The sequence below is a fragment of the Pristis pectinata genome, chromosome 46 (assembly GCF_009764475.1).
Source record: "Pristis pectinata isolate sPriPec2 chromosome 46, sPriPec2.1.pri, whole genome shotgun sequence".
Lineage (NCBI taxonomy): Eukaryota > Metazoa > Chordata > Chondrichthyes > Rhinopristiformes > Pristidae > Pristis > Pristis pectinata.
In genome coordinates this window covers 2,664,886-2,677,971 of record NC_067449.1, presented here as the reverse complement: position 1 = coordinate 2,677,971, position 13,086 = coordinate 2,664,886, and the positions used below count along the sequence as shown (strand labels likewise).

General features: G+C 60.0%; 1 protein-coding gene across 2 annotated transcripts in view; it reads left to right on the top strand.

Moving 5' to 3' along the window:
- Window positions 1–13,086, top strand: part of LOC127566849 (murinoglobulin-2-like) — a 65,896-nt gene that overhangs the window by 17,984 nt on the left and 34,826 nt on the right. For both annotated transcript variants that reach the window (XM_052009338.1, XM_052009337.1), the window contains exons 10-17: window positions 1,244–1,353; window positions 3,303–3,464; window positions 7,865–8,092; window positions 8,959–9,022; window positions 9,529–9,674; window positions 9,818–9,967; window positions 10,956–11,105; window positions 11,902–11,992. In XM_052009338.1, the coding sequence (XP_051865298.1) occupies window positions 1,244–1,353; window positions 3,303–3,464; window positions 7,865–8,092; window positions 8,959–9,022; window positions 9,529–9,674; window positions 9,818–9,967; window positions 10,956–11,105; window positions 11,902–11,992 (1,101 nt within the window). The remainder of the gene's footprint in view (window positions 1–1,243; window positions 1,354–3,302; window positions 3,465–7,864; window positions 8,093–8,958; window positions 9,023–9,528; window positions 9,675–9,817; window positions 9,968–10,955; window positions 11,106–11,901; window positions 11,993–13,086) is intronic.

Genomic DNA, 13,086 nt, shown 5'->3' with positions numbered 1-13,086 from the left:
CCCTCCCTCAGCCCCTCACACTACCTCCCCTCGCTCCAGTTCCCCTCCCTCAGCCCCTCACACACTACCTCCCCTCGCACACTACCTCCCCTCGCACACTACCTCCCCTTCCTCAGCCCCTCACACACCACCTCCCCTCACACACTACCTCCCCTCCCTCAGCCCCCTCACACACCACCTCCCCTCACACACTACCTCCCCTCCCTCAGCCCCTCACACACCACCTCCCCTCACACACCACCTCCCCTCGCTCCAGTTCCCCTCCCTCAGCCCCTCACACACCACCTCCCCTCACACTCTACCTCCCCTCGCACACTACCTCCCCTCCCTCAGCCCCTCACACACTACCTCCCCTCGCTCCAGTTCCCCTCCCTCAGCCCCTCACACACCACCTCCCCTCACACTCTACCTCCCCTCGCACACTACCTCCCCTCCCTCAGCCCCTCACACACCACCTCCCCTCACACACTACCTCCCCTCGCTCCAGTTCCCCTCCCTCAGCCCCTCACACACTACCTCCCCTCACACACTACCTCGCCTCCCTCAGCCCCTCACACACTACCTCCCCTCACACACTACCTCCCCTCGCACACTACCTCCCCTCGCACACTACCTCCCCTTCCTCAGCCCCTCACACACCACCTCCCCTCACACACTACCTCCCCTCGCACACTACCTCCCCTCCCTCAGCCCCTCACACACTACCTCCCCTCGCACACTACCTCCCCTCCCTCAGCCCCTCACACTACCTCCCCTCGCTCCAGTTCCCCTCCCTCAGCCCCTCACACACTACCTCCCCTCGCACACTACCTCCCCTCGCACACCACCTCCCCTCGCTCCAGTTCCCCTCCCTCAGCCCCTCACCCTCTCGCCGTTTCTCCCTCTTTCTCACCTTTCTCCGTCCTCTCTTTCACCTGCTGTCTCTTTACCTTTTATGCTCTCCATCTCTTTCACTTTCTCTCAGTCTCTCCTCTCTCTTTGTCTCCCTCTCTGTCACTCTCTCCTACTCTCTCTTTCTCTCTCTCTCTCTGCACACTCCCACCCCTCACGCATTACATCTTTTACTGCCTCACCCACGGTTCCAGACCCTCTCCTCCCTCTCGCCCTCCTTCACACCCCACAGTACCTCGTTTCCTCATTACTCCCCACAGCACCCAGACACCACGGGTTTAATCAATGCCCAGTCGATCTGTCTCTGCTCAATGTGCCAACTCCGGGCCAACGTATTCAAACTCACCAACAGGAATCAAGAGGGAAGCTGTGGCGACCTGCCGGATCGCTTCAGAGGTCACAAACCTCAGGTTCGAAGAAATGGAAGATTACTACAAGAGGGGGATCCCATACACTGGAAAGGTACAAATGATCCAAGTGCAACAAAATCGATGCTCAGGACACAGAAAATGGAAACGGCCCTTCGGCTGAACTGATCCAAACATAATAGGGTTTACACCCTACACCGTGTAACGAACGCAGGGTGAAACTCCCCGACACACACACAGTGCAGTAACAGTGGGTGTAAACCCTACACCGTGTAACGAACGCAGGGTGAAACTCCCCGACACACACACAGTGCAGTAACAGTGGGTGTAAACCCTACACCGTGTAACGAACACAGGGTGAAACTCCCCGACACACACACACAGTGCAGTAACAGTGGGTGTAAACCCTACACCGTGTAATGTACACAGTGTGAAACTCCCCGACACACACACAGTGCAGTAACAGTGGGTGTAAACCCTACACCGTGTAATGTACACAGGGTGAAACTCCCCGACACACACACAGTGCAGTAACAGTGGGTGTAAACCCTACACCGTGTAATGTACACAGGGTGAAACTCCCCAACACACACACAGTGCAGTAACGGTGGGTGTAAACCCTACACCGTGTAATGTACACAGGGTGAAACTCCCCAACACACACACAGTGCAGTAACGGTGGGTGTAAACCCTACACCGTGTAATGTACACAGGGTGAAACTCCCCGACACACACACAGTGCAGTAACGGTGGGTGTAAACCCTACACCGTGTAACGAACGCAGGGTGAAACTCCCCGACACACACACAGTGCAGTAACGGTGGGTGTAAACCCTACACCGTGTAATGTACACAGGGTGAAACTCCCCAACACACACACAGTGCAGTAACGGTGGGTGTAAACCCTACACCGTGTAACGAACGCAGGGTGAAACTCCCCGACACACACACAGTGCAGTAACGGTGGGTGTAAACCCTACACCGTGTAACGTACACAGGGTGAAACTCCCCGACACACACACAGTGCAGTAACGGTGGGTGTAAACCCTACACCGTGTAACGTACACAGGGTGAATCACCCCGACAAACACACACAGTGCAGTAACGGTGGGTGTAAACCCTACACCGTGTAATGTACACAGGGTGAATCACCCCGACACACATACAGTGCAGTAACGGTGGGTGTAAACCCTACACCGTGTAATGTACACAGGGTGAATCACCCCGACACACACACAGTGCAGTAACGGTGGGTGTAAACCCTACACCGTGTAACGTACACAGGGTGAAACTCCCTGACACACATACACACACACACACACACACACACAGTGCAGTAACTGTGGGATTAAATCGTACAGGTGCGCACAGTTGAAAAGAAAAAATTATTTGCAGATGGATCACTGGCACACAGCATGTTATAAGCATCATTCACAAAAACATAAATTTAACATAAATTATTCCCTACTTTTACAAGAAAGAACTCGATTAGAACAAAGAAAGCGAAATGCATTTCAACACTAAGTGCCCAAAGTGGTCAGAGTGGTGCTAAACCGCAGTGATCAGGGTTGTGCCGGTCAGTTCAAGAACAGAATGGTTGAAGGGAAGTCGTTGTCCCTGAACCTGGTGGTGTCGGGACTTCAGGCTTTTGTACCTCCTGCCTGACGGGAGCTGTGAGAAGGCGGCACGGGCCAGACAGTGGGGGGATCTTTGACGACGGATGTTGTCTTCTCGAGGCAGCCCCACCTGTAGATACTCCCGATGATGGTGGAGGGAGGTCCCCGCGATGTTTTGGGGCAGAGTCCCCCACTCTCCGCGGCTCCTGCGTGTTCAAATCGCCGTCCCAGATCACGACACGACTGGTCAGGACGCTCCCGGTGGGACATCTGTAGAAGTTTATCCGAGTATTCGGTGACAAGCCCAACCTCCCGAGGAAGTAAAGAACCAGACACAGTTTTTGTTAAACTCCCTGCAAGGAATGTGTAGTTCTTGCAGAGTCCCGGTTTCCGTTCATTCCCAAAGTCTGACGCTTCTTCATTGACAGCTGGTGATAAAATACGCAACTGGGAAGCCTGTGCCTAGAGCCAAAGTTTATCTGTTTCATTCGGCCAAGCCTGGGGCACAGGTTATCACCGTGGATGAGCACGGAGAAGGAAAGTTCCAGTTAAACACCAGCTCCTGGGAGAACGGCCAAGTGACCTTCATGGTGAGTCCGGCGGGAAAGCAACTGTCTGGCAGCTGAGGGTAGGTCCAGGGGGAGAGGGTCTGGGAGCTGAGGGTTGGTCCAGGAGGAGAGGGTCTGGCAGCTGAGGGTTGGTCCAGGAGGAGAGGGTCTGGGAGCTGAGGGTAGGTCCAGGGGGAGAGGGTCTGGGAGCTGAGGGTTGGTCCAGGAGGAGAGGGTGTGGGAGCTGAGGGTTGGTCCAGGGGGTGAGGGTCTGGGAGCTGAGGGTTGGTCCAGGAGGAGAGGGTCTGGGAGGTGAGGGTTGGTCCAGGAGGAGAGGGTGTGGGAGCTGAGGGTTGGTCCAGGAGGAGAGGGTGTGGGAGCTGAGGGTTGGTCCAGGGGGTGAGGGTCTGGGAGCTGAGGGTTGGTCCAGGGGGTGAGGGTCTGGGAGCTGAGGGTTGGTCCAGGGGGTGAGGGTCTGGGAGGTGAGGGTTGGTACAGGAGGAGAAGGTCTGGGAGGTGAGGGTTGGTACAGGAGGAGAGGGTCTGGGAGCTGAGGCTTGGTCCAGGAGGAGAGGGTCTGGGAACTGAGGGTTGGTCCAGGGGGTGATGGTCTGGGAGCTGAGGGTTGGTCCAGGAGGAGAGGGTCTGGGAGCTGAGGGTTGGTCCAGGAGGTGAGGGTCTGGGAGCTGAGGGTTGGTCCAGGGGGTGAGGGTCTGGGAGCTGAGGGTTGGTACAGGAGGAGAGGGTCTGGGAGCTGAGGGTAGGTACAGGAGGAGAGGGTCTGGGAGCTGAGGGTTAGTCCAGGGGGTGAGGGTCTGGGAGCTGAGGGTTGGTCCAGGGGGAGAGGGTCTGGGAGCTGAGGGTTGGTACAGGAGGAGAGGGTCTGGGAGGTGAGGGTTGGTCCAGGAGGAGAGGGTCTGGGAGCTGTGGTTGGTCCAGGGGGTGAGGGTCTGGGAGCTGAGGGTAGGTCCAGGGGGTGAGGGTCTGGGAGCTGAGGGTTAGTCCAGGGGGTGAGGGTCTGGGAGCTGAGGGTTAGTCCAGGGGGTGAGGGTCTGGGAGCTGAGGGTAGGTACAGGAGGAGAGGGTCTGGGAGGTGAGGGTTGGTCCAAGAGGAGAGGGTCTGGGAGCTGAGGGTTCGTCCAGGAGGAGAGCGTCTGGGAGCTGAGGGTTGGTCCAGGGGGTGAGGGTCTGGGAGCTGAAGGTAGGTCCAGGGGGTGAGGGTCTGGGAGCTGAGGGTTGGTCCAGGGGGTGAGGGTCTGGGAGCTGAGGGTTGGTCCAGGAGCAGAGGGTCTGGGAGCTGAGGGTAGGTCCAGGGGGTGAGGGTCTGGGAGCTGAGGATTGGTACAGGAGGAGAGGGTCTCGGAGCTGAGGGTTGGTCCAGGGGGTGAGGGTCTGGGAGCTGAGGGTAGGTCCAGGAGGAGAGGGTCTGGGAGCTAAAGGTAGGTCCAGGGGGTGAGGGTCTGGGAGCTGAGGGTTGGTCCAGGGGGTGAGGGTCTGGGAGCTGAGGCTAGGTACAGGATGAGAGGGTCTGGGAGCTGAGGGTAGGTACAGAAGGAGAGGGTCTGGGAGATAAGGGTTTGTCCAGGAGGAGAGGGTCTGGGAGCTGAGGGTTGGTCCAGGAGGAGAGGGTCTCGGAGCTGAGTGTTGGTCCAGGGGGTGAGGGTCTGGGAGCTGAGGTTTGGTACAGGAGGAGAGGGTCTGGGAGCTGAGGGTTGGTCCAGGGGGTGAGGGTCTGGGAGGTGAGGGTTGGTCTGGGAGGTGAGGGTTGGTCCAGGGGGTGAGGGTCTGGGAGGTGAGGGTCGGTCCAGGGGGTGAGGGTCTGGGAGGTGAGGGTTGGTCCAGGGGGTGGGGGTCTGGGAGGTGAGGGTCGGTCCAGGGGTTGGTATTCTGAGAGGTGAGGGTCGGTCCAGGGGGTGAGGGTCTGGGAGGTAAGGGTAGGTCCAGGGGGTGAGGGTCTGGGAGCTGAGGCTTGGTCCAGGGCGAGAGGGTCTGGGAGGTGAGGGTTGGTCCAGGGGGTGAGGGTCTGGGAGCTGAGGGTTAGTCCAGGGGGTGAGGGTCTGGTAGCTGAGGGTAGGTACAGGAGGAGAGGGTCTGGGAGGTGAGGGTTGGTCCAAGAGGAGATGGTCTGGGAGATGAGGGTTGGTCCGGGGGTGAGGGTCTGGGAGCTGAGGGTTCGTCCAGGAGGAGAGGGTCTGGGAGCTGAGGTTTGGTCCAGGGGGTGAGGGTCTGGGAGCTGAAGGTAGGTCCAGGGGGTGAGGGTCTGGGAGCTGAGGGTTGGTCCAGGGGGTGAGGGTCTGGGAGCTGAGGGTTGGTCCAGGAGCAGAGGGTCTGGGAGCTGAGGGTAGGTCCAGGGGGTGAGGGTCTGGGAGCTGAGGATTAGTACAGGAGGAGAGGGTCTGGGAGCTGAGGGTTGGTCCAGGGGGTGAGGGTCTGGGAGGTGAGGGTTGGTCCAGGAGGAGAGGGTCTCGGAGCTGAGGGTTGGTCCAGGGGGTGAGGGTCTGGGAGCTGAGGGTAGGTCCAGGAGGAGAGGGTCTGGGAGCTGAAGGTAGGTCCAGGGGGTGAGGGTCTGGGAGCTCAGGGTTGGTCCAGGGGGTGAGGGTCTGGGAGCTGAGGCTAGGTACAGGATGAGAGGGTCTGGGAGCTGAGGGTAGGTACAGGAGGAGAGGGTCTGGGAGATAAGGGTTTGTCCAGGAGGAGAGGGTCTGGGAGCTGAGGGTTGGTCCAGGGGGTGAGGATCTGGGAGCTGAGGGTTGGTCCAGGAGGAGAGGGTCTCGGAGCTGAGGGTTGGTCCAGGGGGTGAGGGTCTGGGAGCTGAGGGTTGGTCCAGGGGGTGAGGGTCTGGGAGCTGAGGTTTGGTACAGGAGGAGAGGGTCTGGGAGCTGAGGGTTGGTCCAGGGGGTGAGGGTCTGGGAGGTGAGGGTTGGTCCAGGGGGTGAGGGTCTGGGAGGTGAGGGTCGGTCCAGGGGGTGAGGGTCTGGGAGGTGAGGGTTGGTCCAGGGGGTGGGGTTCTGGGAGGTGAGGGTCGGTCCAGGGCGTGGGGGTCTGGGAGGTGAGGGTCGGTCCAGGGGTTGGGGGTCTGAGAGGTGAGGGTCGGTCCATGGGGTGAGGGTCTGGGAGGTAAGTGTAGGTCCAGGGGGTGAGGGTCTGGGAGCTGAGGCTTGGTCCAGGGCGAGAGAGTCTGGGAGGTGAGGGTTGGTCCAGGGAGTGAGGGTCTGGGAGCTGAGGGTTGGTACAGGAGGAGAGGGTCTGGGAGCTGAGGGTAGGTACAGGAGGAGAGGGTCTGGGAGGTGAGGGTTTGTCCAGGAGGAGAGGGTCTGGGAGCTGAGGGTTGGTCCAGGGGGTGAGGGTCTGGGAGCTGAGGGTTGGTCCAGGGGGTGAGGGTCCTGGAGCTGAGGGTTGGTATAGGAGGAGAGGGTCTGAGAGCTGATGGTAGGTACAGGAGGAGAGGGTCTGGGAGCTGAGGGTAGGTACAGGAGGAGAGGGTCTGGGAGTTGAGGGTAGGTACAGGAGGAGAGGGTCTGGGAGGTGAGGGTTGGTTCAGGAGGAGAGGGTCTGGGAGCTGAGGGTTGGTCCAAGGGGTGAGGGTCTGGGAGCTGTGGTTGGTCCAGGAGGAGAGGGTCTGGGAGCTGAGGGTTGGTCCAGGGGGTGAGGGTCTGGGAGCTGAGGGTTGGTCCAGGAGGAGAGCGTCTGGGAGGTGAGGGTTGGTCCATGGGGTGAGGGTCTGGGAGCTGAGGGTTGGTCCAGGGGGTGAGGGTCTGGGAGGTGAGGGTTGGTACAGGAGGAGAGGGTCTGGGAGGTGAGGGTTGGTACAGGAGGAGAGGGTCTGGGAGCTGAGGGCTGGTCCAGGAGAGGGTCTGGTAGTTAAGGGTTGGTCCAGGAGGAGAGGTTCTGGGAGCTGAGGGTTGGTCCAGGGGGTGAGGGTCTGGGAGCTGAGGGTTGGTCCAGGGGGTGATGGTCTGGGAGCTGAAGGTCGGTCCAGGAGGAGAGGGTCTGGGAGTTGAGGGTTGGTCCAGGAGGAGAGGGTCTGGGAGGTGAGGGTATGTCCAGGGGGTGATGGTCTGGGAGGTGATGGTCGGTCCAATTGTTGGGGTTGTGGGAGGTGATGGTCGGTCCAGGGGGTGGGGTTCTGGGAGGTGAGGGTCGGTCCAGGGGGTGGGGTTCTGGGAGGTGAGGGTCGGTCCAGGGGGTGGTGTTCTGGGAGGTGAGGGTCGGTCCAGGGGGTGGGGGTCTGGGAGGTGAAGTAATTTTCTCTCTGGGTACGGACACTGGAATGTGTTGACTTTCTCTCCGGGGATGAACACTGGGACACGTCGACGTTCTCTCTGGGGACGGACACTGGGATGTGTTGTCATGTCTCGCTCCCTGGAATTTTTCTGGTGTTCCATCCCATTAGCCAGGTTTGCTCTGTGGTCAGTTGACGTTGTGTTTTTTGCTCTGCAAAGGCCATTTATCACCTCCAAGCTGATTACGCTGACTACTCGTTTCGCATTCCCGGCCACAATCTGGCCCGACACTCCGCCAAATGCTTCTACTCCAAGTCCGGCAGCTTTCTGTCCATTCAGAAACATCACAGGGAGTTACCTTGCGACTCGGATCTGAATCTGTCCGTCGATTATATCATCAAGGGTCTGCCCGACAGTGGACCCCTCGATCTGGAGGTGTTCCACCTGGTGAGATTGTGCGCCCTCCGGTCAACCTGTTGATGCGGTCTGTCACTGCCCACCCTCGTCGTCTCTCCGTCTCCCACCCCTCCCTTGCCTCACACACAACAGGATTTGGCATGGTTCCTCAATCCCACCCCACTACTCAATGTGACCACACCTGATTCCCTCCCCCGTCCCAGCTCCCCATCCCCCTTGATCCCCTGATCCTCCGATCTATCTCCCTCCCAGTGATCCCATCACCATCTCCCTCCACAGTGAGTCCCAGGGATTCCCCCCTCGTTCCCTCTGAGGGACCACGTTCCAACACACCTCGGTTTTAAACGACCCACCTGTAACCCTGTCCCCTCGATGGAGACCCTCCCAGCGTCGGGAACATTTACACATCTCCCTCCGTCACATTCACCCCCTCCAGGATCTCATACATCCCAGTCAGATCGCACCCCTCCCGAACTCCACGGAACACAGATCCAACCTCCTCGGCCGCTGGTGATGGGACGACTTCTCTCCTCCCGGGAATTATCCTGGTCAATCCCTTTGGGATTGCCCCAGTACCGGGATATCCTTTGGTCAGACACGGGGAACCAGGTCCATGAGCAGCACCTCGGGAGTGTCCTCACCCACCCTGTACATCTGGAACCGGAGCTGCCCCGTCCCTGAACCCCAACCCCTCTGGCAAGAAATTACTTCCCCACCTTCGCCTCCCCTCTCAACCCTCTGTCACGTGTGCCGCCTCCTCACCCTTCAGCCTCTTCCCCCCCCTCACAATCTGTAACCTCCGCCCCCCCCCCCCCCCCCCGGATGCTGCCTGACCCTCCTCCGCGGAACCACGCCCACCCTCAAGGGTCAACCCCTCTCTTCTCTCCCCACCGCAGGTGATGGCGAAGATGAAGATCAACAGTTTTGAGAAGACCTCCCTCGTCGTTGGGGGTACAAGTGGTAAGAGAGTGGGGTCTCTCTGGTGACTGCAGGGATCTCTCAGAGCCACGGGGTCGTACGGAAACGGGAGCCAAGTCTGGGTGGGGACAGACTGGATGTCTGGGGGGAACAGGGCCAGGTCTGGGGTGGGGGTGGGGGAGGGGACAGGGTCCAGGTCTGGGAAGGGGAGCAGGGCCCAGGGCTGGAGGTTGTAACAGGGCTCAGGTCTGGGGGGGATGTAACAGGGCCCAGGACTGGGAGGGGGGACAGGGCCCAGGTCTGGTGGGGGGCAGAACAGGGCACAGGTCTGGGGGGAGGGGGGAACAGGCCCAGATCTGGAGGGGGTCACAGGGCCCAAGTCTTGGTGGGGGGGAACAGGGCCCAGGCCTGGGGGGTAATGGGGTCCAGGTCTGGAACGGGTGTGGCGAGAGAGTCTGGGAGTGGTGCATGCAGAGAGTCTGGCAGAGGACACAGACAGACGGTGTGGGATCAGCCTGTGCATCTAACCGAGTTCTGCCTCACTCCAGGGACAGAGGGAACGTTGCTCCTTCAGCAGCGGGTGAGCTGGGATCTGGCTCCCATCGCCCGGATCCTGGTCTTTGCGGTCCTGCCAGATGGGGAGATGATCGGTGACACGGTGAAGTTCAGTGTGAGCAAGTGCTTTCACAACAAGGTGAGAATGGCTCCCTCCCTCCCTGATCACTCCCTCACTCCCCCTCCCTCCCTCCCTCCCTGATCACTCCCTACCTCCCTCTCTCTCTCACTCCCTCTCCCCCGTTTCCTCTCTCCCTCTACAATCCTCTGTACTTGTTCCAGGTCCAGCTCCACTTCTCCACCTCTGAAGACCTCCCCGGGACCCAGATCAGTCTCGATCTCCATGCAGATCCCGGCTCCTGGTGTGGACTGAGAGTTGTTGATCAGAGTGTACTACTACTGAAACCAGAAAAGGAGCTATCAGCCGACAGTGTAAGTTCCCGCTCCCCCATCTCTGTCCCACTGACCCCTGGGTTAGGGAGGGAGGGGGGTGAATCAGCCCCGGGGTCCCGCTCCCCCATCTCTGTCCCACTGACCCCTGGGTTAGGGAGGGAGGGGGGTGAATCAGCCCCGGGTTCCTCCTCCCCGATCCCTGACCCACTGACCCCTGGGTTAGGGAGGGAGGGGGGTGAATCAGCCCCGGGGTCCCGCTCCCCCATCTCTGTCCCACTGACCCCTGGGTTAGGGAGGGAGGGGGGTGAATCAGCCCCGGGTTCCCGCTCCCCCATCTCTGTCCCACTGAGTTGATCGGATGAAATTTTTCAATTTGTTCTGCTCTCTCTGTCACCTTCCACCAATCCTCTCTCATACGAACTCTCTCTCTCCCTTCTCTCTCTTTCCCCCCTCCCTCTCTCCCTCTCCCTCTCCCTCCCCTCTCCCTCCCTTCCCCTCTCTCTCCCTCCCCCTCCCTATCCCTCCCCCTCTCCCCCTCCCCTGTCAACCTCCTCTCTCTCCCTCCCCACTCTCCCTCCACCTCCCTCCCTCCCCTCTCCCTCCCCTCTCTCCATCCCCACTCTCCCTCTCGTCTCTCTCTCCCTCCCCTCTCACCCCCACCCCTCCTCTCTCTCTCCCTGCCGTCTGTCTGCCTCCCCTCTCTCTCCCTCTCCTCTCCCTCCCTCCCCTCTCCCTCCCCTCTCCCCCTCCCCTCTCTCTCCCTCCCCTCTCCCTCCCCTCTCCCTCTCTCCCTCCCCTCTCCCTCCCTCTCCTCTCCCTCCCTCCCCTCTCCCTCCCCTCTCCCCGTCCCCTCTCTCTCCCTCCCCTCTCTCTCCCCTCTCCCTCCCCTCTCCCTCCATCCCCTCTCCCTCCTTCCCCTCTCCCTCCCTCCCCTCTCCCTCCCCTTCTCCCTCCCTCCTCTCTCCCTCCCCTCTCTCTCCCTCTCTCTCCCTCCCACACCCCTCCCTCCTCCCCCGCTCGCTCACAGATCTATTCCTTGCTACCGCTGTCCGATCTCAGCGGTTACCAATACCTGGTAAAGGATGATGAACAGCAGTTCTGTAAACCAGATAACAGAGGGACTCAGCTTGCATTGGACCAACGATGGTTGGTCTATGATCTTGCCAAACTGATCGAGGTATCTCCTTCATCACGCTAAGCAGAATGAGGGATGGAGGGAGGGCGGAGGGATGGATGTACGGGGTGGAGGGGAGGAGGGAGGGGAGGGCGGAGGGATGGATGTACGGGGTGGAGGGGAGGAGGCAGGGAGGGAGGGGAGGGCGGAGGGGTGGATGTACGGGGTGGAGGGGAGGAGGGCGGAGGGGTGGATGTACGGGGTGGAGGGGAGGAGGGAGGGTGGGAGGGGAGGGCGGAGGGGTGGATGTACAGGGTGGAGGGGTGGAGGGGAGGAGGGAGGGTGGGAGGGGAGGGTGGAGGGATGGATGTACGGGGTGGAGGGGAGGAGGGAGGGTGGGAGGGGAGGGCAGAGGGGTGGATGTACGGGGTGGAGGGGAGGAGGGAGGGTGGGAGGGGAGGGTGGAGGGATGGATGTATGGGGAATGGAGGGGAGGGCGGAGGGGTGGATGTACGGGGTGGAGGGGAGGAGGGAGGGTGGGAGGGGAGGGCGGAGGGGTGGATGTACGGGGTGGAGGGGAGGAGGGAGGGTGGGAGGGGAGGGCGGAGGGGTGGATGTACGGGGTGGAGGGGAGGAGGGAGGGTGGGAGGGGAGGGTGGAGGGGTGGATGTACGGGGTGGAGGGGAGGAGGGAGGGTGGGAGGGGAGGGTGGAGGGGTGGATGTACAGGGAATGGAGGGGGAATGGTAGGAGGAAGGGCGTGAGAGGACGGAGGGTGTGAGAGGAGGGAGGGCGTGGTGCGTGGCTTCGGGACAGATGCCTACCTCTGTTCTCCTGGTGACTGTCTGATCCACCGACAGGGGATGGAGCTGAAGATCTTCACCAACCTGGACTACTTCGTCCCCCTCAACTGCATGTTGCCGACACGATGGGAATATCAGCGTCGCTACTGTAAGCACAGGAAGAGCTCGAATCCCAATTGGTGGCGTCACAACACAATGTGTACCACAGCCCGGGACCCCTTCACCTCTGCAAACTGGGCCCCCTCACACCCCAAACTGCAGGATCCCCTCATCCCCCGCCCAGTGGGATCCCTCCACTCCGACTGTGGAGACAAGTGAGGATAGATGATAGATCAGTGGCAGACACGGGCGGGTTCAATCCGGGCGAGTGTGAGGTGTCACACTTTGGGAGGTCAGATGTAAAGGAACAGAACTCAGTTCATGACAGGGCTCCTAACAGTGTTGGTTTACAGAGGGATCTTGTACATCAATGCTGATAAGTCCATCGCTGCTTGAAAGTGGCCGCACAAGTAGATATCTTGTGGTAAAGAAGACGCGCTTTCCCTCATCGGTCAGGGCATTGAGTATAGAATCAGGAAGTCATGTTGCAGCTGAATAAAACCCTGGTCAGGCCGCACTTGTGTGCAGTTCTAGTCACACCCCCCTCCCCCCCGTTACAGGAAGGGTGTGGGGGGCTTTGGAGAGGGTATAGAGATAGGAGTAGACAGCCAGGATCTCTTTCCCTCACCCCCAGGGTGGAAATGTCTAATACCAGAGGGCGCGTATTTAAGGTGGGGGGGGGGGAAGTTCAGAGGAGATGTGTGGGGCAAGTTTTCTTTATGCAGAGAGCGGTGGGTGCTTGGAATGTGCTGCCAGGGGTGGGGGTGGAGGCTGATACGATGGAGGGGTTTACGAGGCTGTTAGACAGGCCCATGGGTCTGCGGGGAATGGAGGGAGGGCGACACTGTGTGGGCAGGAGGGGTTAATTTAATCTGGCGTCGTGTTCGGCACAGACACGGTGGGCCGAATGGCCTGTTCCTGTGCTGTACTGTTCTGTGTTCTGTGCAAAATCTGACAGGTTGAATTGCTGTCATTTTACTACAGAATCCTGACAGGAAGGGTACATGAACTCAGGGCATGGAGAGGTTCATGAGATGTGACATTATCGCTGTTGCAGAAACAATGTTGGGAAGGAGCAGACAGAAGTGGACAGATAGGAGCAGAGTTGCACTCTTGACTGGGGAGAATATCACAGCAGCATTT